This window comes from Engraulis encrasicolus, chromosome 6, assembly GCF_034702125.1.
Source record: "Engraulis encrasicolus isolate BLACKSEA-1 chromosome 6, IST_EnEncr_1.0, whole genome shotgun sequence".
NCBI lineage: Eukaryota > Metazoa > Chordata > Actinopteri > Clupeiformes > Engraulidae > Engraulis > Engraulis encrasicolus.
The window spans coordinates 52737680-52760296 of record NC_085862.1 but is presented as its reverse complement, the minus strand read 5'-3'; the positions used below and the strand labels follow the sequence as shown (position 1 = coordinate 52760296).

At 46.6% G+C, this 22617-nt stretch overlaps 1 protein-coding gene and 1 non-coding gene across 2 annotated transcripts in view; both read left to right on the top strand.

The window, feature by feature from the left end:
* Window positions 1-22617, top strand: part of LOC134451598 (uncharacterized) — a 73684-nt gene that overhangs the window by 36725 nt on the left and 14342 nt on the right. The window contains exons 31-47 of the mRNA XM_063202102.1: window positions 1013-1273; window positions 2047-2313; window positions 2820-3080; window positions 3795-4055; window positions 4934-5031; window positions 5989-6151; window positions 7147-7440; window positions 8132-8392; window positions 8914-9174; window positions 9939-10199; window positions 10715-10984; window positions 11962-12225; window positions 12930-13190; window positions 14018-14278; window positions 19326-19586; window positions 20592-20852; window positions 21762-22028. Of these exons, the coding sequence (XP_063058172.1) occupies window positions 1013-1273; window positions 2047-2313; window positions 2820-3080; window positions 3795-4055; window positions 4934-5031; window positions 5989-6151; window positions 7147-7440; window positions 8132-8392; window positions 8914-9174; window positions 9939-10199; window positions 10715-10984; window positions 11962-12225; window positions 12930-13190; window positions 14018-14278; window positions 19326-19586; window positions 20592-20852; window positions 21762-22028 (4233 nt within the window). The remainder of the gene's footprint in view (window positions 1-1012; window positions 1274-2046; window positions 2314-2819; window positions 3081-3794; window positions 4056-4933; window positions 5032-5988; window positions 6152-7146; window positions 7441-8131; window positions 8393-8913; window positions 9175-9938; window positions 10200-10714; window positions 10985-11961; window positions 12226-12929; window positions 13191-14017; window positions 14279-19325; window positions 19587-20591; window positions 20853-21761; window positions 22029-22617) is intronic.
* Window positions 535-616, top strand: trnas-uga (transfer RNA serine (anticodon UGA)). The gene has a single exon. It is a non-coding gene; the product is annotated as a tRNA-Ser (tRNA).

Sequence of the window (22617 nt, the reverse complement as noted above, 5' to 3'; positions counted from 1 at the left end):
TAGGAGGTTGAGAATGAATGGAGTTCCCTAGCTGGCACTGTAGATGGCGGTAGCACACACCTTAAGCAAAGAATCGTATATGAGAGTGAGATAAAGCAGGCGGGTTCTTTTCCGGTATCCACTTTACGTCGGGTGAACGCCCCTTTAGGAGACCTTCGATTAGGAGACCTTCGGAGTTTTGAGGTAGAGAATAAATGGAGTCCCCTTAGCGCTGTAGATGGCGGTAGCGCACGTCTTGTGCAAACACCACGAAAAGAGAAGAAGAAGGAGGGACAACGCCCCCTTAGGAGACCAACTTTTGAGCACACGCTTTTGCATTGAGTGGGCGTAGTTCGATTCCTCTTATTATATATCCAACCTCTTTGCCTTATGCAAGCCGTCACCAAATGCCACAGAAAGAGTAGAAGAAGGAGGGGACAGCGCCGCCCCCACCCCGCCCCCCTTGGAGACCGAACTTGAGCACACTCCTTTGCATTGGGTGGGCGGAATCTGAATCATCTTACTCTAAAAAAATCGTTCTGTGTGTGTGTGTGTGCTGCGATGGCCGAGAGGTTAAGGCGTTGGACTTGAAATCCAATGGGGTTTCCCCGCGTAGGTTCGAACCCTGCTCGCAGCGCAAACTCTTGACCACTCCCACCCAGATACGTAAGAAGTGGCGCTTCCGCCTGTAAGCACTCGCAAATTCTGGGATAGCAGGGGCCCTGCCAAAATAGTTGGTGGGGTGTGTGACCCTGGCACAACATCACGCCCTTTATGGGTCAGCCGTGGCCTAGTGGTTAGAGAGTTGGTCTTTCAATCTAGGGGTTGCTGGTTCGAATCCCCCCTGACCTCTCCCTACACCTCCATCCATGACTGAAGTGCCCTTGAGCAAGGCACCTAACCCCACATTGCTCCAGGGACTGTAACCAATACCCTGAAAAATAATAGTTGTAAGTCGCTTTGAACAAATGAAAGCGTCAGCTAAGTGAAATGTAATGTAATAATGTAATGTGTGTGTGTGTGTGTTCGGCAGCCCCTTGCACCCCGACCGCCGTGGCGAGCGAGCTGGTGTGTGACACGGGTCTCCTCAACATCACCTGGGAGCAGCAGGGCGAGGCCATTGGCTACCGCACCACCGTAACCAGCGGCGACGGCCAGGTGATCCCCTGCGACTCGGAGGAGCCCGGGTGCGTGGTGCCCAGCCTGCCGTGTGGTCACACCTACCAGGTGACGGTGGTGGCACAGAACAGCGTCTGCAACAGCACCAGCAGTGCCACGCATCAGGTGGTGGCAGGTGAGTGCGGACCTGATGGAGTGTGTGTGTGTGTGTGCAGAAGTGTGTGCAGGAATGTGTGTGTGTGGGGCGGGGGGGGGTATGGGTAGGTGTTTGTGTGTTTTTTTGTGTATGTGTGAGAAAGTGTACATACATATGCAGTACACACATATGCATGTGTTTTTCTTATGTGTGGGTGTGTATTATATGTGTACAACATATGTAGGTGTGTGTAGCCATGGTCGTGTGTGTCTACTGTTCCCTTGTGTAGGCCACTTCTAATTTGCAGTATTCAGGTGTTAACTACTCATTTGTTATTGATTTGAAAGAAACTATTTGGGCCCGGCCGTGGCCTAATGGTAGGGCACTACCAGTTACTATGCCGGCGACCCGGGTTCGATTCCGGCTGGGGTCATTTGCCTCCATCTCTCTCCCCCACTCACTTCCTGTCACCGTCTCCATCTGTCCTATCCAATAAAGACAAAAAGGCCCTTAATAATATATTTTTAAAAAGAAAGAAACAACATGTAGTTTATACAGTATGGCGCGCTCTTATCCAGATCATTTGTTGGTTTCTTGGGTTTGGGTGCTCATTAGTGCAAGGTATTGTGCATCCAGGTTCAAGAATGAGAATAAAGTCTCTGAAGAAGGCACTCATGCCGCTACACATGGGTTTTTCACATGTCCATATAGGACTTGTCAAATGAATAAAGACATTTTTAATTGGAGTGTCTTAGTCAGAGAATTTATTTTCATTACACTACATGTATTGGTTTGTCCTCCTCCTAATCCAGCGCCGTGTCCACCGGACTCCATGGAGGTGGAGGTGGCGTGCATGTCGGGCGAGGTGACGGTCAGCTGGGCACCCGTTGTGCCGGGCGTGCTGTACGTGGCGGCGGCGGCGGAGAACTGCGATGACGACATCTACTTCACCTGCAACAGCACCGGCAGCAGCTGTAGCGTGAGCGGCCTCACCTGTGGCGCCGCCTACAACGTCACCGTGGTACCTGTCAGGGGCACCTGCGTAGGGGCGTACTACCCCGTACACAAGATCAACACAGGTCAGAGGGGATGCTGACACGCGCCGCACACACACACACACACACACACACACACACACACACACACACACACACACACACACACACACACACACACACACACACACACACACACACACACACACACACACACACACACACACACACACACACACGTGCAAACACAATGTTGTACTTTTTGTCATAAACACCAAACTCACCAATTGTTTTTGTGTGTGTGTGTGTGTGTGTGTGTGTGTGTGTGTGTGTGTGTGTGTGTGTGTGTGTGTGTGTGTGTGTGTGTGTGTGTGTGTGTGTGTGTGTGTGTGTGTGTATGTGTGTGCGCACGTGTGTATTGTGTGGGTGTGGGTGTGGGTGTGTGTGTGTGTGTGTCCATGTGTGTGTGTGTGTGTGTGTGTGTGCACACGTGTGTGTTTGTGTTTGTGTGTGTGTGTGTGTGTGTGTGTGTGTGTGTGTGTGTGTGTGTGTGTGTGTGTGTGGGAATGTGTGTGTGCATGTGTGTATAGCACCCTGTGTCCCGCGTCTGGTGGAGGTGGAGATGGACTGCCTATCGGATTCGGCCTGGGTGGTGTGGGAGGCGTCAAAGGGGGCAGAGTACTACACCGCCACGGCAACCAACTCTGACGGAGAGGTGTTCACCTGCAACTCGACTGAAAATCAGTGTGCGGTACCCGAACTCCCCTGCAGTCGATTCTACAACTTTACTGTCACCGCCTCCGACACGCAGTGCGAGAGCCCGCCCAGCAACCGCATAGAGTCCGAAACAGGTAGGAGCATGGACAATAATCAAAACAACGCACCAAACCAAGTACCATAATTTAGCAGCAGCATCCAGTCTTAGGCAGATGTGACAGAGAAAAGAAACAATACAAGAAGTTACAACCACACAGTGTGAAAGCCTGCATAGTAGCTGCATCAAGTCTGAAACAGGTACACGGTATGCACAAATAAACAACATAACACAACACAACACAACAGAAGTTGCTGCCTATCACATAGTCCACCCAGAAAACATATACAGTCCGAAACAGGTAAACTGAATGCACAAGCAAGCAAACAAAGAAGCAAACAAACAAAGAAACAAAAAAGCAATGCAACATAAGACAACACAATACAATACAACGTACTACACAATAAACACAGTGCAAGCGCGTAGTCCGTCCAGTAACCACATAGAGTCCGAAACAGGTACGCTGTAATGCACATGCAAGCAAACAAAACAAAAAAAAACAGGGCTGGGACTCGATTAAAATTTTTAATCAAATTAATCTATAAGCTTTGAAATGAATTAATCTAATGAATGGCATTTTAATCGCAAGTAAATATCTGACTTCAGAACAGTGAAAAGTTTTTTTTTTTCACATGAATTTTGAATAATGACTATAAATATGCTTAATCTAAAAATATTGCTCATTATATTAATGATAATATTAAAAACATCTCTTTCTCTCTATCTCTTCCCCCCTTCTCTTTCCCCCCAGCCCCGTGCCCTCCCCAGCAGGTGGAGACGGTGGTGGACTGTGTCAGTGGCACGGTGTTTGTGGAATGGGAGGCCAGCGTGGGCGCGGTCAGCTACTCGGCCGCCCTGGAGAAGACCACGGGGGACATCTCCTGCTGCCATAACACCCTGCCCCAATGCAACTTCCCCAACCTGGCCTGTGGCGAGATGTACGTGGTCACCATCACCGCCGAGGGACGCACCTGCAACAGCTCGCAGAGCATGCCGCGCATCGTCCGGACAGGTGGGTGTGACGTGGGTGGGCGGGTTGGTGTGTGTGTGTGTGTTTGTGTGTGTATGTATCTGTGGATGGGTGTGTGTGTGTGTGTGTGTGTGTGTGTGTGTGTGTGTGTGTGTGTGTGTGTGTGTGTGTGTGTGTGTGTGTGTGTGTGTGTGTGTGTGCCGGGCTCTAAATTTACTTTCTTCATCACCAGCCAAAATGGCTAGCAGATGTTAATCTTCCTAGCCAAACACACACTCACTAATGGGTTAAAGTGGCTGTTAAGTAGGTCTTTTCTACCAGCCAAACTGAAATTTTTTACCAGCATTTGGCCGGTTGGCTAGTGTTAATTTAGAGCTCAGTGTGTGTGTGTGTGTGTGTGTGTGTGTGTGTGTGTGTGTGTGTGTGTGTGTGTGTGTGTGTGTGTGTGTGTGTGTGTGTGTGTGTGTGTGTGTGTGTGTGTGTGTGTGTGTGTGTGTGTGTGTGAGCCTGCGCACGTACTTGTGTTTGTCTGTGCGTGTGCAGGCATGCTGAAGCATAAAAACACACCATTCACTTACATTACATTATATTACAGTACATTACATTACATTGCATTACACTGTCACTAACACTCTAACACATACAGTACTCAACTATGCCTATTGTGCTTGTAGTGCTGTGCATGTCCGAATGCACTACTAACTCGTGCTGTGTATGCATGTTGTGCCTGCAGTGTTGTGTGTGTCTGAGTACACTACTAACACATGCTGTGTATGTTTGTTGCGTGCGCCTGAGTACACTACTAACCCATGCTGTGTGTATTGGTTGTGTGTGCCTGAGTAATGTATGTTTGTTGTGTGTGCCTGAGTACACTATCACACTAAGCCATGCTGTGTACTGTGTGCTTATTCTGCGTATAGTGCCGTGTGTGCCACAGTCCCTGGTGGGCAGTGTGACGTGCAGTGACAACATGGCCGTCTTCACCTGGAGCCTGACAGACCGAGGACACGTCTACCAGGTGCCTGCTCTACATCTACCACTGTCTATGTCTTATGTCTATGTCTATATGACACGTCTACCAGGTGCCTACGCTATGTCTACCACTGTCTATGTCTATGTTTATGTTAATATGATATGTCTACCAGGTGCCTACGCTATGTCTACCACTGTCTATGTCTACCGTATGTTTTTGTTTTAATATGATATGTCTATCAGGTGCCTACGCTACCTCTACCACTGTCTATACAGTATATATGTCTATGTCTATGTCTACCAGGTGCTTACACTATGTATACAACTGTCTATGTCTTATGTCAATATGACACGTCTACCAGGTGCCTACGCTATGTCTACCACTGTCTATGTCTATACCAGTATCTATGTCTATACCAGACACATCTGCAATCTGTACCTATGCATATACAACATAAATACAGTAGTGTATGGCAATCTCTATGTCTATGTCTGTGAATACCCATATCAGTGGGGAAATCAACAAAATAAACCTTCAGGTTGATCAATAACAAGCAAAAGTATTGAAGTCAAATAATTATTTTCTCATAATTTATTATCTAAATAAATCTACAAGCATTATGCTCTGCCAGGTGCCTTTGCTATATGCTAATATCTATGGCAACGTCTACTGTATGTCAAGGATGGCTTGCACACTGATAGAACAATAAATGCTACGACAACGCTCCTACAATTTTCTGGCTAGGGACACGCTCAGACCCACTTGTGTGGTGTAGAGCCACTTAGCTCCACCAGGGGGCTTTAGAGCTACAAATACACAGAGGTCTGGTGAGAACCAGGTGTCCCAGCAACGGTATGGGAAAAGAAAACTTTTCAACACTTGTATGAAGTAAAAAATAAAAATGAACTGAAAGTGAAAGTAAAACTTGAAAAACTCCAAAAGTATAATAAATGTAATGATAGAAGTAATGATAATAACTTCATAATGTAACTAACCCCTCAGGTGACTGCGGTGAGCAATGAGGGGCATGCGTCCAGCTGTGAGACACACGAGGGCACGTGTGAGATAAGTGACCTGGAGTGTGGACAGCTGTACAACGCCAGCGTGGTGGCCAAGGACAGCACCTGCTCCAGCTCTCCCAGCAACCCCGTCACCATACGCACAGGTGAGGACACAGCCAAGACTCAGCCAGGCCAGAAGTCACCTGGATCTCAGCCAGAACCTAGTCAGAAGTCATTAGAATATAGCTAGATCGGCCCTACCGTGGCACTAACGGTAAGGTTATCATCTGCTGCGCGGCTGACCCGGGTTCGATTCCAGCCCGGGTCCTTTGCCGACCCTTCCCTGTCTCTCTCTTCCCACTCATTTCCTGTCCAACTCTTCAATACACTATCGTAATAAAGGCCAAAAATATTTTTCCCCCCCAAAAAAACTAACAAACAAACAAACAAACAATATAGCTAAAATTCAGCAACCCCATCACCATACACACTGGTGAGGACGCAACCATGACGCAGCTAGGCCAGAAGTCATCTGGAACTCCGCCATAGTTACGGCAGAGTTATGCCACAAGACCTCAGTGGTCACAAGTAAGCCAGAACAGCCAGGAGTCAGCCACAAGTGAAACTGAAATTATTAGAATTTTGCAAGCACTCAGCAACTCCATCAGCAAACCTACTAGTGAAAGTGGACTCAGACAGAACAAGAAATGCACTCAGAGAGTGCAGACCTCCGCCAAGGAAGCTGTTTGACAGAACATTTGACTATGTGTGACACCCTAATATTTTTCAAGTCTTAATGCCTTGTTTTTGTGGAGTTAGAAACTGGAATGTCAAAATGTTCCCTATCTTTTGCCCTAATGGTGAAGAATCTTTAAAAAATCCTGGATCAGGATGTCACCCGGATCACCACCAAAATTGAATCACATGTTCCTTTTGTTATTTCCAACAACTCCACAAAATGACATCATTTTTGAGTTATCCTGCTGACAGACAGACAGACAAACAAACAAACAGACACACCAACACGTCCTTGGCGGAGGTAATTCAAGCCAGAAATGTAAACTCTTACAATTGAACTGTAAAACAAACTGTAAATTAATAGATTTTTTTCTTTAAGTAATTGTCACGTACGCTTGCCTTTGCTTTGTGTGTGCTGCAGTGCCCTGCATGGCCCAGAACGTGTCCCTTGCGGTGGACTGCCAGCTGAACCAGTTGAGTGTGACGTGGGAGGAGAGCATGGGCGCTGACTCCTACATAGCTAACGTGATGGACAGCGATGGCCGATCCACTTCCTGCCAGGTCATGACCTCTGACCCCATCGACCCCTACTACCCCGGCATGGAGTCCTGCAACATCACCGACCTGGCCTGCGGACAGATCTACCACGTCAGTGTCACGGCCTCTGACGGATACTGCGACAGCGCGCCCACCGACACCGTCAAAACACACTCAGGTATGAGAGATTGTAAAAACACACAGAGGTGTGCAACGTTTAGGTTTCTGACATCATAAACACACATTCAGGTTCCCAACATTGTGAACTCACACACTTAATTAGCCAAGCCCACAGACAATGTAATACCTTTAGGTATCCAAGGCCATCAATAATGTAAAATCACACTCAGGTGTATCCAACATCTTAAACACGCAGTCAGATATTTCACATTGTAAACTCACACTCAGGTAGCCCGTCTGACAACACAGGATGGAATCCCACATCAAGGGTGGATGTAAGAACAAAACCCCTGTTTTACATTTATATTGGGCAGCCCTGGCCTAATGGTTAAGGAGATGGGCTTTAGATCAGAGGGTTGCAAGTTTAAGTCTTTCCGCACTCCATGGCTGAAGTGCCCTTGAGCAAGGCACCTAACCCCACATTGCTTCAGGGGCCCTAACCACTGTGCACTGTGATGAAGGACGGTTAGTCCGAAACGTCGTGCCAGTAGATTTTGGGAGCATCAAACAGTGTTGCAGACCTTTATTTTCTTTTCAGCCCTAACCAATAACTAAAACTCACTTTGGATAAAAGCTTCAGCTAAATGTCATGTCATGTAATGTAATGTAATATTTGGGTCATTACAGTACATACATACACTACGCCCATACTGTATTTCCATGTTTCCTCCTTTCATGTGTGTCCGTAGTGCCCTGCATGCCGCGCAACATCGAGGCGGTGATAGACTGCGAGACAAACTCTGCGCTGGTGTCATGGCAGCCGGCGACGGGGGCAGAGTCCTACGTGGCAGTGGGGCAAAGCATGCTGGGACACGAGGTAGAGTGCCAGACCACCGAGACCAACTGCGAGCTCATGGCACTGTCCTGCGGGGACAGCTACACCATCACCGTCCGCGCCATCGGGGACACGTGCTCCAGCGAGGCCATGATGCCCGGGCAGCTCATCACCGGTGAGCATGTGTATACGCACACACGCACGCACGCACACACACACGCACGCACACACACACACACACACACACACACACACACACACTCAGCCCAACCTTTACATCTTTTGTGGGGCCCTTCCTATGTTTCTGGGGGCCTTCCATTCATAGTAACCCTAACAATAGCTAAACAATGCTAAACAATGTTAAAGCATGTGGGGTCCAGGATTTGGGCCCCACATGGAGCAAGGACCCCAGCATCTGGGTGTGCTCCAATAGCAGCAGCCTCACAAAGTGGGATTGGTGTAGTGTGCACACACACACACACACGCACGCACGCACGCACACTTACACACACACACACACACACACAGGCACACACACACACACACACACACACACACACACACACACACACACACACACACACACACACACACACACACACACACACACACACACAGACACCACTGTTCCACTGATGTGTCTCCCATCCCTCCCTCTCCTCCGTCCGTCCGTGTGTGTATGTGTGCCCGCCCCAGGTCCGTGTGTGACCCAGAACGTGGCCATCGACTACACCACCATCTCCATTGGCCTGGTGTCGTGGGACAGCAGCAGGGGCGCCGACTCCTACATGGTGGAGGCGGTGACGGAGCAGGGCCTGACGGCCACCTGTAACGGCACGGGGACCGACTGTGTCCTCCACGATCTGCACTGCGGAGAGACCTACAACGTCACCGTCACCGCCGTCAACGAGGTGTGCGGGGAGCAGGCCGTCTCCCAGATGGTGGCCTTGATGACAGGTGAGTCATCATGCCAAGACGTGCCACGCAGCCACGCAGCCACGCAGTGTGTTTGGGTTCTTGGATGTGTGTATGGGTGTGTGCGTATGTGCATATCTAGGCACATGTCCGTTAATGAATTTGTGTATTCCTGCCTACATGTTTCTAAGCTGCATACTACATACTTGTACAAGTATGTACGGTAACACTTGAGAATAACTACCTATGGACACCTTTATAAGCACTTTATATATAATGAACTAATTATCAAAAAATGTTTACAAATGTTTATAAATGGGCAAGAAATACTATGCTCACACAGCAGACACAGCACAGTCGCATCGGTCCTCGAAGTTTCTCCTCCAAAGACCAGAAGGCATGAAACCACATAAAACTCACACAGTAGAAGTTGATTCCCACTCCACTGTGCAGTCGTAGTTTGGTTCTTACTCATTTACAAACATTTGTAAATGCTTTGTTAAATGTTAATAAAGTATTTATAAAGCTTTTTTTGGGTAGTTATTCTAAAGCAGGGGTTCCCAAACTTTCTCAACTTGGGACCCACTTGAAATTTACACATATATTCAGGACCCAATAAACAATAAAAGTCCAATAATTAGTCAACAGCAACACACACACAAATATTATTTTAATTTTTAGAAAATCATTCCAAGGCCCACTTGGAATACCTTCACGGCCCACCAGTGGGCCCCGGTCCATAGTTTGAGAATCATTGTTCTAAAGTCTTACCGTATGTACTAATACTGTATGTCTACTCCATGCAGAGCCGTGCCCGCCGCGCAACGTGCAGGCGCGTGTGGAGTGTGCGTCGGACTCTGCCTGGGTGTCGTGGGAGGCCAGCGTGTTTGCCACAGGCTACGAGGCCATCCTGGAGGGACGCAACGGCCACACCACCACCTGCTACACCACGGGGACCGCCTGCAACGCCCCCGGGCTCCAGTGCGGAACCATCTACGTCACCTTCGTACGCGCCACCGGCCACCACCTCAACAGCTCTGACAGCACCCCCGTCCTGCTCACCTCAGGTCCGTCTGTGTGCGTCCGTCTGTGTGCGTGTGTGTGTGTGTGCGTGTGCGTGTGTGCGTGTGTCTGCCCCTATATCATGGCAATAATAATACATGCAATTTGAAGAAGAAGAAGGCGAATAAGATGAAGGAGTTTGAGAAACAGAGTCTTTTTGTTACAAGGCACCTTTCAAAACAACCATTGTCACCTTGCATGAAATGCTGTTGTTGCACTAGTTACAGTTAATTCAGCATAGTGCTGAACATTTGCAATTTATATAAAAGTAATTTACTACACCTTTAAACATGACCTACTGTAGCTAATACAGGGCATACCCCTTTTTCATGCAGAGCTTCTGTAATAACCTTATTGCCACCAAATGACAATGACCTGACCATGTCATAATTTGTTACTTAAAACCTTACGTAGTGCCATAGGAATGTTATGACTTTTTCGGAAATTGGTGAATAGGATCGCCAGCGATCCCATCTGCGTGAAAGTTAAACTTAATGTCTTGCTGCTGCTTCCTGTCCAGCTCCCTGTCCGGTGAGTGTCTCGAGTGTGGCCATAGAGGTGGACTGTGAGGACGACTCTGCCGACGTCAGCTGGGATTTCAGCGACGGGGCCACGTCGTATCTGGTGGAGGCTGTGAGTGTGGACGCGGGCTACCGGGCCGAGTGCATGTCGGCAGAGAACCACTGCAACCTGACGGAGCTGGAGTGCGGACAGACCTACGCAGTCAGTCTCACCGCCATCAACGACAACTGCCAAGCCACCTCAGAATCAGAAGTCACCTTCCAGACACGTGAGTACAGCCAGGAAAGCCGATGAGGTGGGGGTGGAGGTTGTCAGTTGTCCCGGGCCCAGAGTTTTTGTCTCATTGCATTGTATGTATTGGGTCGGGGGCCCTTTCAGATAGCTTTATCCAGGGACTGTCAAAAGCTGTCAGCGGCCCTGATTTACAACTCCTCCTTATCCTCTCTCTATCCCTTTAATCCATTAAGATCTGGGAACTCATCTGTGTCTTTAAAGTGATACTGTCCCATTTTTGGAAATGGGCTCATATTACACCTTCCCTTGAGTTAAATAATTTAGCTTTACCTTTCTCTTGTACTTTCAACCGTTCTCTGAGTATGATCTGAGATTTTACCTCCATGCTAGCAGTTAACATTGAGTCCTATGAGACCAGCTGGCGGCTAACTGGTCTCATAGGACTCAATGTTAACTGCTAGCTGGGAGGTACAATTTGCACTGCTGTACTCAGAGAATGACAGGAAGTACAGGAGAAAGGTAAAGCTCAATTATTTAACTCAAGGGGAGGTGTAACATGAGCCTATTTCCAAAAATGGGACAGTATCACTTTAAGACCGGCTGCAGCATCTTCGTAGGCACATTTACCTTCAACAGCGTTGAAAATTCTGTTGCATTTATTGGCTTCAGAAAGGGATTGGATTCTCTGTTTTCTACTCGGCTAATTGGATTGAGCTTTAACATTCTGCTGTACGACATGCTGTGTTTGAAGTAGATCTGAAAAACACAAGTGGTGAAATAACTTTCCATTCCTCTCTGTACATTTTCCCCATTTCCCAAATGCTACACAGTTGGAAATGAACCGGTTACTTTGGTAGGTTGTATTTAGTTCATCTTAAATGATAAGGGATCTGAAATGTGAAGAGTTGAACTGTGTTTGCCTGAGTGATTTACGTTAAGAGTTTTAACATGACACCAAAACGTCATCATGACGACGTGACCTTCCTGCTCCCCTCCCCTCCCCCTGCACAGGCCCATGTGACCCCCAGCGTGTGAGTGTGGATCTGCAGTGCGGTACCCGCACAGCTACGCTGACCTGGGAGATGGAGGAAAGTGTGGAGTATTACGTGGCCAGTGCCACCTACAGCTCATCCGTGGAAGAGCTGAACTGCACCACCACCGGCTCCACGTGCGCGTTCCCAAATCTGGAGTGTGGACGCACCTACTACTTCACTGTGACCGCCCACGGCAGCGACTGCGGCAGTTACGCCAGTACAACTGTGGAGATTGACACCGGTAGGTGCTGTAGATACTGTAATCCGCAGCCAGTTGGGGTGGGTATTGCCAACCACCTCGCGATGCGATACACATCCCGATACAGGGGTCACAATACGATACATATCACGATACCTGTGGATATATCCCGATATGGTTATACGTTTCGCAATATTTTAGGCTACAATTTTTTAGTTTGTATTCATTTTTTACAATTTTAAGAAAACTGTATGTATAACCAAATTAGTTTCATTAAATGAGATACAATACGTGAAGAGGCCCTTGGCGATATATCCCGATATCGATATTTTGAACACACCCCTAAAAGCCAGACATTCCACCACAGTCCTTAGTTAATCGGCACGGGTACATACTGTATCACCACATTTCTTAGTTAATTGCCGCAGGTATGTTACCACATTATTCAGTAGATGACAGGGTGTATTTCCACATTTCTCAGTAAATTGTGCCAGTTGTAGGTGCTATACTTGTCATTGTCAAGAGCACTGTGGTGAATAAAACAGGCACTCTACCGTATCTCTACTACTGCTGTAGAGAGGCACGTTGGTGCTACATTATCCAGACTTACTGTACAGAAACTGAAGACAATATCCTCAGATCCTTTCCATTGATCTTTTCAGGTCTAATGAAAGTGCAATCCAGTACAATACAATATGAATATTATTGTATGTATGATACCGGAAACTATTCTTGCTATCCCCCAGAGCCGTGCCCACCTGAAGAGGTGATGGTTCAGGAGCTGTCCTGCAACAACGACACGGCCATGCTGATGTGGAACGCCGCCAGAGGAGCGTCCTTCTACAGCGTCACGGCAACCGGCAACCTGGGATACGTGAACGCCTTCAGGACCAATGACACGGAGCTGTGGGTGGAGCTATTGTGCGGACAGACGTACACCTTCAGTGTGGTGTCGCACAGTGACAGATGCATCAGCCCGCCAAGCTTCTCGCCACCTGTCACAAGCAGTATGTCACATTTACATCACTGACATGTCACAAGCACTATGTGTCACACTGACTTTACTGGTCTGTCACAAGCACTATGTGTCACACTGACTTTACTGGTCTGTCACAAGCACTATGTGTCACACTGACTTTACTGGTATGTCACAAGCACTATGTGTCACATTGACATTACTGGTCTGTCACAACCACTATGTGTCACATTGACATTACTGGTCTGTCACAACCACTATGTGTCACATTGACATTACTGGTCTGTCACAAACACTATGTGTCACATTGACATTATCAGACCTGTCACAACCACTATGTGTCACATTGACATTACTGGTCTGTCACAACCACTATGTGTCACATTGATATTACTGGTCTGTCACAACCACTATGTGTCACATGTACATTACTGGTCTGTCACAAGCATTATGTGTCACATTTACTTTACCCCACCTGTCACAAGCACTATATGTCACATTGGCATGATCCCACCCATTACAGATTACAAGCAGTATGTGTCCCATTTACAGAACATGACCCCCTGTTCCGTAGGCAGTATGCCTCACCCCTACACTAAATGCTACAACCCCACCTGTCACAAGCAGTACGTGTCCAGTTTACATGGCAGGACCCACACCCACGACCAGTGCGGGTCACACTTACAATACATTACCACACCCATCACAAGCAGTGCTCCTCACATGTCCAATACATAACGTGTCACCCATCATAATCAGTATGTGTCACATACAGTACATGTAAATGTTGGTAGTTGTCTGTGTGTGTGCGTGCACGTGTGTGTGATGTGTGTGTAACTGTGCCATTGTGTCTCCCAGCCCCGTGCATGCCTCTGCACATCGAGACGTACATCGAGTGCGAGAGCAAGGTGGGTGCGGTCAGCTGGTCGTCTAGCGACGGAGCAGACTTCTACACGGCGATCGCCATAGACCAGGAGGGCCAGCAGCATGTCTGCAACAGCAACACCACCAGCTGCACCTGGGACGACCTGCGCTGCGGACAGCTATACGAAGTACAGGTGGTGGCCAATGACATGATGTGCACCAGCCCCCCCAGCAACGTCACACTCATACACATGGGTGAGTATGAGGTGGAGAGAGAGAAACAGAGAGAGAGAGAGAGAGAGAGAGAGAGAGAGAGAGAGAGAGAGAGAGAGAGAGAGAGAGAGATACTGTACTGAATACTGTACTTGCAAAATATCCCATGTGGCTATATTCTCAAAAAGTCTTTGTTGTAAGAGCGCTGCCTGGACTCAAAAAAGGTGCTCTTTGAGGTGCTCTTTGGATGGGCAAATGCAGACGTTGAAAAAGAAGAAAAAATCCAAGGCACTCCCTTTATTTCATGGCTTGGTTTGCAATTAACCTTTAAAAAACTCCGACATGTTTCGGCCACTTGGCCTTCTTCAGGGAGTCAAACAGTTTTCTAGGGCTATATTCTATTCTATTCTATAGCAAACAGAAAAAAATGTAATTGAACTTCATTCATTCTGAGCCCTCGCTTGTATAAAGGGGCATGGCAACCACAGAATGGCAGCCTTTCACGACACAGTGAGTGCATTTACTTTGTATGCAGTTCAGTATCCCGAATGTGAGGCTTATCCTGGTTATGATCAAACTCGGGACGAGGTGTTTGTATGAGTACAGAGTGTTCCCAGTCTACATTATTGGCCGTTATAGAATTCTCTTCAAATGCGTGTAGCCTGGATACCAGGCTTGTACGAAATTCAGAATTTCTGAATTAAATTCAATTCAGGAAGTGGAATTGAATTTGAATTGAATTGACTCCACCCCTACAGGATGTTGAATTGAACTGAATTTGAATTACAGGAAATGGAATTTAAAATGGAATTGAAACTCACTGCAATTCAGGAAGTGGATGAAACCACAACTTTTGCCTTTTCAAAATAATAAAATACAACAATAACAGTGTAACTAAGTACAATAGCATTAACAAAAATATATATTGCTAATAAATTTAACTACAAATGTATTCAGCATTCAAAATGATAAGTAAATGTTGTATAAACCATGCAGGCCCCCATTGTGATTTTCAGTAGTTGCATGTATAATATTTAGTGTTATGCAAGGCCTACAGATGACTTTCACACTTCTTATTTGTTATGTACCAAAATGTATGTCAATATTACCACCTAAGGTCTACAGCAAATAGAGAATGGCATTGTACTAACTCAAAATGGAAGTTTAAAAAACCCGAAAATCAAATAATTACCTACCCAAATCCTAAAGCACTGCTAGGAAGCAGCCCAACAGGTGACCTAAGGGGGCTATAATTCACTCTTCCCACCCACCTTGCAGTGCCGGAAATAGACACATGCTTATAAATATACAGCACCATCTAGTGTTCTTATTTTGTCATTACTTTGAGTTTCTTTGAATTTTACACCACCACCCAGGGATGAGCAAAGACACAACTAAATGTATTTCAAAATACAATGCAAAATACCCAGCTCTAAGATGTTACAAATGCGTTACAAAATACATAACAGTAAATGTATCAATAATCAAAATACTGTATTTTGCATTTTCAAATACACAAAATACAACAGAAACTAGGTATGTGGGTGTGTCCTGACTTTCAAGCTAATGAGTCTGGCTATTTGGTGTAGCGGTTAGAGCCCCAGTTTTGCATGCCAGAAGTTCAAGGTTCGAGTCTCAGCAAGGAAACTCAATTTCCCTTCTCTTGTTCTTGTAATTATGGAGAAGACTATATAAACAATGGGCTACTTGGCACAACTAGCATTTAAAAAAATGGTACAGATATGTCAAGGTCTGTATGTGAGTTCAATAAACAAGAAAGTGTATCTTGCAAATGATGTCCACGTATTTTGCAAAGCGTCACTCATGCACCATTTGTGGCCTTAGAGCGCCATCTTGTGGGTGATGCATGGTGCAGCATTAGTAATGATCACGGTTGCACCTTTGGTGCTTAGCATGGCAATTTCAATTATTGATATTTTATCAAGAGTGACGTTTTTTGATCCAGCAAATATTCAATAATTCAGAATTTTGAGGCTGGTTATTCTTTAGAAACTCGTAGTCAGGTAGTCACCTGCCAATGATACCTGGGGGTCCGTGTATATTTTCGTTCATTCACTATTCTATTTTGGATATCACACGAGAAAGAAATAAGGACTCGTTTATGATGATTTACGCTTGAATATCACTCATGAAATAAAACCAAGCGCCATGTTTTGATATTTTGTAGGTACTGAAAATGAAATGCTGAATCTTAGAAAAGAGAGAAAAGCAATAAAGAAAAACGTCCTTCTGAATTGCGTCTTTTGTTTATTCAGAATTCGGGTGACCTGAGAGTAAATCCTGGAAGGCTGGTTGAGCCTTCATTACATGGTTTCTTTGGCGGCAAACGGACTTTGCAGGCATTGTTGATGCAATATTCAGAACGTTGCTATACTTCAAAGATGTGGTCGATCTGTGATGAGTGTGCGAAGAATTTGTGTCATTTGTGTCGAGATAGTTGCGTATCCATATCAAGCAAGTGCCACAAGCATGTGCATACGCGCCACCACCATTGAGTAGGGCGTCCTAGAGGGGGGTAGAAGAGTGATTTACGGTCTATTTTTTTGGCTTAAACTTACCAACCAATTTATCCACGCAAGGCCATTTCATGTGCTTAGGCCTGGTCTTAAGACTTGATTGTATTTGGCCATATAGCCTATTATAGCGTCCTAATCCAACAGAAGTGCAGCTGTGCGACCGGGACAGATATCTTCGACGGGAAGGGGTAGACCAACTGTCATTGAGAACATTGACAGTTCTGACGATCAGCATCAGTTTCCCAGTTCATCTCCAGCCTTTAGGTGTATCTACCCGGACATATTGCTTTCCAACAATATCACTAATGTCTCAAATACACCAAAGTGAAATGTGTATTCAACGTGCGTAAAACTTGGTATGGAGAGCGCGCGCTTCAACTCATTACACTTGCCAGAATACGCAACAGTTTGCGCGAGAACACTGCTTTGGACTGTTTGCTCCCTAATGCATATTACTACATGTGAAAGAGTATAATAGGTTATTGATTCCAGATACTTTGGCCTTTATTTAGGCTATAAAGTTGAGTCCATAACATAAAGGGATTTTTATCTCTAATTTTATAAGGCGGACGCACGCTCCAATACAGTAGGCCTAATCATCAGGCATGCTGCGCATGCTAGCTTGCACATCGCAAAAATATGTTTTTCATCATTCTAATTGTTTTTTCTGTTGTGCCTGTGGCTCCAGCTACTGTTCTGTGTGTCGTTTGGTCGCTGGCTAGACCTTTTCTGATGCGACTCAGGCAAACTTTCCTTTCGGGTAAACGGAGGGGGAGGGGTCAGTCAAATGAAATTCAATAAATGAATAGTCAAATATCACAAATTGAAAAACTATCAAAAATTAATGCTAATATGGTATGAAGTAGCACATGCAGAAAACAACATACAGCCATTTCTGCGTGTATTGCTTTAATCAAAACAAGAAGTTGCACCCTTTTTTGAATTTCATATTTCATTCCAAAATAGAATAATGAATGAACGAAAAAGTACACGGACCCCTGGGAATTGAACTGTCAATCTTTGGAGTCCTTCACCCCTTTCCAAGACAAACACTTTTACATTCCAATATAATTACAAGCATCACTTACATACTATTTGATCTGTGTTCCTACTATGGAATTGCATTGTTCAGGAGAAAGTAGGCTATTGTATTTTCTCTTATTTTGAAAATTCAAAATACAGGGGGGGAAGTATTTTGATACAAACTTCAAATACTTGTAATTCACTGACATGAAATACAAAATTCAAAATACTATGTTCTATTTCGAAATGTATTTTAATTGAAGTATTCGAGATACTGACCATCCCTGCCACCACCTAGTGTCAGTATTATGTCATTGCTTTGAATTTCTTAGAATTTAAATTCTGTGAAATTCAGTTTCCTGCCATTCCAATTCGAATTGCAATTCCATTTCCTGTTTGGAATTTCAATTCAATTCATATTGAAATTCAAGAATTGAATTTGAATTTTGGGGTCATTCTCAATTCAATTCGGAATTTCGTACAAGCCTGCTGGATACCAGCAACAGCGCTCTATGGGAAGCCTCGGTATCCGGGATAAGGTGTTTCCAGGCGTCAGTATCCTGGCTTCTGTCGGAATACTCCACCTATCATTTCTCAAATTCCCGAATAAGGGCTTATCCAGGATACTGAAATCGGGAAAAGGTGTTTGTAAAGTATGTTCTAACACATATTCGGGATACTTAATATCCCAATCATATTCAGGATACTGTACTGCAGTGGTCTGCAAGGGCCAAATTATGTAGAAAAAGTGAGACTGCGGGCCAAACCAATGGCACAACCCAATGAGAAACAAGATAGATGTCTGGACAGAGAACAGATTTTCTCTTTTCCGTTTTCCCTTTTTGTCAAGGACTGTTATGAGACTGTTAGCATAAGATCTAACTCTCTGTGAATGCCTTGCTTGGGGAGATATGACCCATGGAAGTTTTATGATCGAAGATAACACACATTTATGTTTTCATATGTTCTGACCTCATGGCGGGCCAAATGTATGCCATGCCCGTGCCGGATTTGGCCCACGGGCCTTTGTTTGGAGATGTACTGCATATAGAGTTTGAAAGTCCCGCCCCTTAGTTCCGCATTTCACGTAACCTAAGCTGACCATCTAACAACATGGTAGCGAGTAAATATCTTCTGATCTCAGTCATTATATGCGCTGGGCTTCAAATATGGCTAGATAAAGATTATTCATGCAGAAGTATCAATGTTTTGTTCCGAGGTCGTTTGCATGAAAAATGTGAAGAAACACAGCTTTCTAAAAAGTTTGGGGGTTCATACGAAAAATTAAGCAAAAATACAACATGTGTGGAGCTCGTGGCCCAACTCGAAGGGGATCGAAATATCATTTTAATACCGCCATTGGATTACATGCTACGATTTTCGGCTAAAAACGCTGTTGAGGTCCCATGAAATCGGGGGAAGTGACGTCACTTTCAAGCTCTATAAACACACTCATAGATTCCAGAAGAAACTCCTTATGAACCGTCTCCTCCTTACCAATCGCCTCGGACTCTTCTTCCTCTGGCTAGACCCGTGCATCCCTGAGGGCCTGATGGTAGAGTTTGACTGCAGCATGCGCGTGGGCACCCTCCGGTGGGCTGGCAGCGCCACTGCGGAGGAGTACGTGGTGGACGCAGTGGCTGATGACGGCCACCATGTGTCACTGTCCACCCTCGACACCTGGGCGTCCATCTCGGAGTTCCGCTGTGGCCAGGACTACTATCTCACGGTCAGCGCCGTCGGACGCAACTGCACCAGTGAACGCAGCCCGCCGACGGTGCTAGTGACAGGTGAAACACACACACACACACACACACACACACACACACACACACACACACACACACACACACACACACACACACACACACAGATGTACTGTATATACATATACACGGACACATTCACACACAAATGCAGTGTACACACATACAGTACATGGACACATACACACACACGCATGTGTGACGGAGGTCATCTTGCACCTGTTCACCCCCCTCGGGGATCGAACGTGCGACCTCGTCAACTACAACGGTTCGGCAATGGGAGACACAGTACGATACCGCTGGGCCAAGAGACTAGTCTCTCGGCCCAACGGCACGAGACTGTATGAGGCTATCGGAGGGAGGTTTACCAACGTTCCACGCCAACTCTGTGCTAGTTAGCCTCCGTTACACTCTCCCCCTTAAACCTCACTCCCATCCGGGTCACGGCACCACTGTGACGGAGGTCATCTTGCACCTGTTCACCCCCCTCGGGGATCGAACGTGCGACCTCGTCAACTACAACGGTTCGGCAATGGGAGACACAGTACGATACCGCTGGGCCAAGAGACTAGTCTCTCGGCCCAACGGCACGAGACTGTATGAGGCTATCGGAGGGAGGTTTACCAACGTTCCACGCCAACTCTGTGCTAGTTAGCCTCCGTTACACTTGCACAGATTTACTGTATACACATACAAAGACATAGCCTGGCTCTCACGCAGACTCTTTGTGCTCCGTGCATATTCGTTAAACACCCATGAGAACCAGGTTGACAAAGAGACATCCACACACACAAAAATGAGATGAAATGATGAAAAAGTCTTGCAGCATTCAGAGTTGCTAAACATAATGTTTGGGTATGTGTGTATCTGTGTGTGTGTGTGCTTGTGTGTGTGTGTGTGTGTGTGTGTGTGTGTGTGTGTGTGCATGTCTGTGTCTGTGTCTGTGTCTGTGTCTGTGTCTGTGTCTGTGCGTGCGCGTGTGTGTGTGTGTGTGTGCCTGTGTGTCTCTCATTTCTCTCCCATCATCAGAGCCCTGCCCCGCCACCATGGTCTCCAGCTACATGGACTGCATGTCCAACATCGCGGTGGTGTCGTGGGCGCCGAGCGCCGGCGCCGAGTACTACATGGCCATCATGAAGGGCCCCGACGGCATCTCGGACAGCTGCCTGTCCACCGAGCAGAGCTGCGGCGTCTCCAAGCTGCTGTGCGGCGAGGCCTACACCGTCACCGTCGTCGCCGCCAACCGCCAGTGCAACTCCACCGCCAGCGAGGAGGGACGCCTCAACGCCGGTATGGGCAAGGGGCACACATACGTATATGCACGCAGACACACACACACACACACACACACACACACAGGAGGGACGCCTCAACGCCGGTATGGGCAAGGGGCACACATGCGTACACACACGCAGACGCACACAGACACACACACACACACACACACACACACACACACACACACACACACACACACACACACACACACACACACACACACACACACACACACACGTGTATCAGGGCTTGACGTTAACCTTTAACTCACTTTTTGCTCACCTGATACATCTAAGCTCAGAAAACGCAATAAAACAAGACAGTCAGTGCTATGAGCATAGTGTGTTCAATGAAACTATCTACAGTATATCAGACAAATAGAACCTGAATGATCTTTCTTGAATCTGAATATAACACAAGGTGCAAAAACAGGATGTATGCTACTGAGATGTGGAAAAGTAAGTTACCTGCCAAAGTGGCAAGTGAGACTAAAATTGTTACTAGCCACGGCCAAATTTAACCCATTTTTGGCCGGTCGGCAGATGCCAATGTCAAGCCCTGGTGCATATGGCACGACACGTGCACATGCACATGCACGTACACACGCCTGGACGTACTCACAAACATACACACATACACGCATGTACGCATGCATGTACAGTACACACACCGATACACTTCATGTGTGTGTGTCTTCATGTGTGTGTGTGTGTGTGTGTGTGTGTGTGTGTGTGTGTGTGTGTGTGTGTGTGTGTGTGTGTGTGTGTGTGTGTGTGTGTGTGTGTGTGTGTGTGTGTGTGTGCGCATGCATGCACTGTATGTGTATCTTCACATGTGTGTGTGTGTGTGTGTGTGTGTGTGTGTGTGTGTGTGCCTTCATGTGTGTGTGTGTGTGTGTTTGTTTACGCTGGATGTCCGCAGTGCCCTGCGTGCCGCTGAACGTGTCCGTGGAAGTGCTGTGCGAGAGCAGCCGTGGCGAGGCGCAGGTGACCTGGACGGCCACCCAGGGGGCGGTGAAGTACCACGCCATGGCCCAGAGCGACTACGGGGCGCCGGCCAGCTGCGAGAGCACCGAGCCCCACTGCACCCTGGAGGGGCTCACCTGCGGAGAGCTGTACCGCGTGCATCTGGTCTCCGTCGGGGACAACTGCACCAGCCTGCCCAGCCAGGCGGTAGAGTTCCGCACAGGTAGGAGTTCACACAGGAACAGTAGATAAGGCTGCACACAGGGAGTTAAACTCAGGAGTTCATATTATTGTGTTAGTATTATTTGTTTGTTTGGGTGTGATATGTTTGTTTATGTGGTTGTGATTGCCTCTAAGTTCTTTGTTGGCAATAAAGTTTAAAAAAAAACCTCAGGAGTTAAACTCAGGTAGTTAGGGTTGCAGTCAGGTAGGAGTTAAACTCAGGTAGTTAGTGTTGCACTCAGGTAGGAGTTAAACTCAGGAGTTCCACACAGGTAGCTAGGGTTAAACATATAGGTAGGAGTGTAGAGTTCCACACAGGCAGGAGTTTCATACAGGAGCGGTAGTTAGGGTTGCACTCATATCAGGTAGGAGTTTCACACAGGTAGTTAGGGCTAATCAAATGAACAGCCCACCGTACTTACACAATGAAATGTGTACCTCTCCGAGTGTTGTGCGACCTCCCAGTCAGTCAGACGCGCTGTAACACGTATAGCCAAAATTAAGCGTAGCAATGCAAGTCTATGGGAGCAAGCCAAACTTCATTAAAGAACATATAATCTACTTTAAAATGAATGTAATATTCAACAGAG